The following is an 854-nucleotide window of genomic DNA, read 5'->3' as shown; positions in this document are numbered from 1 at the left end:
TTCCAAGAATTGAATGAGTAACTTTTGTTCCAATTACGGAATTTCCATTATCTAACTGGGTAAAAGAATGGTCTGAATGATTTAGATTGTCAGAATAATCTCTACTTATTGCAGGTTCTATCCGTAGTTCTGGAGCATCAGGAGATTGCACATGAATACTCGCAGCATTTTGTTGCTGTTTTATTTTTCGTGACACGGTAATAAACGTAGCACTTCATCAGGTTCGTAAGACTTGAATTGTTCATAGAAATCTGGGCATTTATGTGGCTTGGATTCACAAAGATCTTTGAAATAATCGAATAATTTTGTTTTCTTGAATTTTATTATAATATGTGCATTCTTCATCTTCACCGGATTGAGCCAGAGAAAAAAGGTCTTCATAATCAAAATAATATTCGTATAATTCCTTTCCTTTTTTCCAGTCATCCTGTTGAGTTATATCAAAATAAGCTTCACATTTATCCCTATAAGATTCTTCAAATTCATCAACAAGAAGATCATTCAATACAAGATTAACGCCTCCAAATGCAGGAATAACTTTCCTAATATAATTATAGTCATATTTTCGCGCTAATTCACCATATATCCAATAATTAAAAAGTTTGCACTTAATGTAAGCAGAATCATATTTTTTTTACTTCTAATGGACGTTTTTATGTATCTTAGGAGTATTGTACACAGTGTTATATCCTTAAAATGTGGGTTTTTATTGCATCTAGTGATACATTCATTTACATATGCAAATAACCCATTTTCATCATGAATCAAAGTATTATAAAATTTTTTTGATGGTAATTCCATTGACAAAACATTAAGGTCCAACAAAATTAAAGGAAAAATATAAGAATGCTTAA

At 30.3% G+C, this 854-nt stretch overlaps 1 protein-coding gene across 1 annotated transcript; it reads right to left on the bottom strand.

Moving 5' to 3' along the window:
• Positions 1-274: 274 nt before the first annotated feature.
• On the bottom strand, positions 275-607 carry PCYB_006760 (hypothetical protein; the record flags this gene model as incomplete). The annotated part of the gene is made up of 1 exon (XM_004228097.1): positions 275-607. A coding segment is annotated over one exon (333 nt), but the record flags the coding sequence as incomplete, so codon positions are not given.
• Positions 608-854: the final 247 nt, after the last annotated feature.

Source organism: Plasmodium cynomolgi (genome assembly GCF_000321355.1).
Source record: "Plasmodium cynomolgi strain B DNA, scaffold: 1088, whole genome shotgun sequence".
Taxonomy (NCBI): Eukaryota; Apicomplexa; class Aconoidasida; order Haemosporida; family Plasmodiidae; genus Plasmodium; species Plasmodium cynomolgi.
The sequence above is the reverse complement of the archived record's forward strand: the minus strand, read 5'-3'. Positions and strand labels throughout refer to the sequence as shown.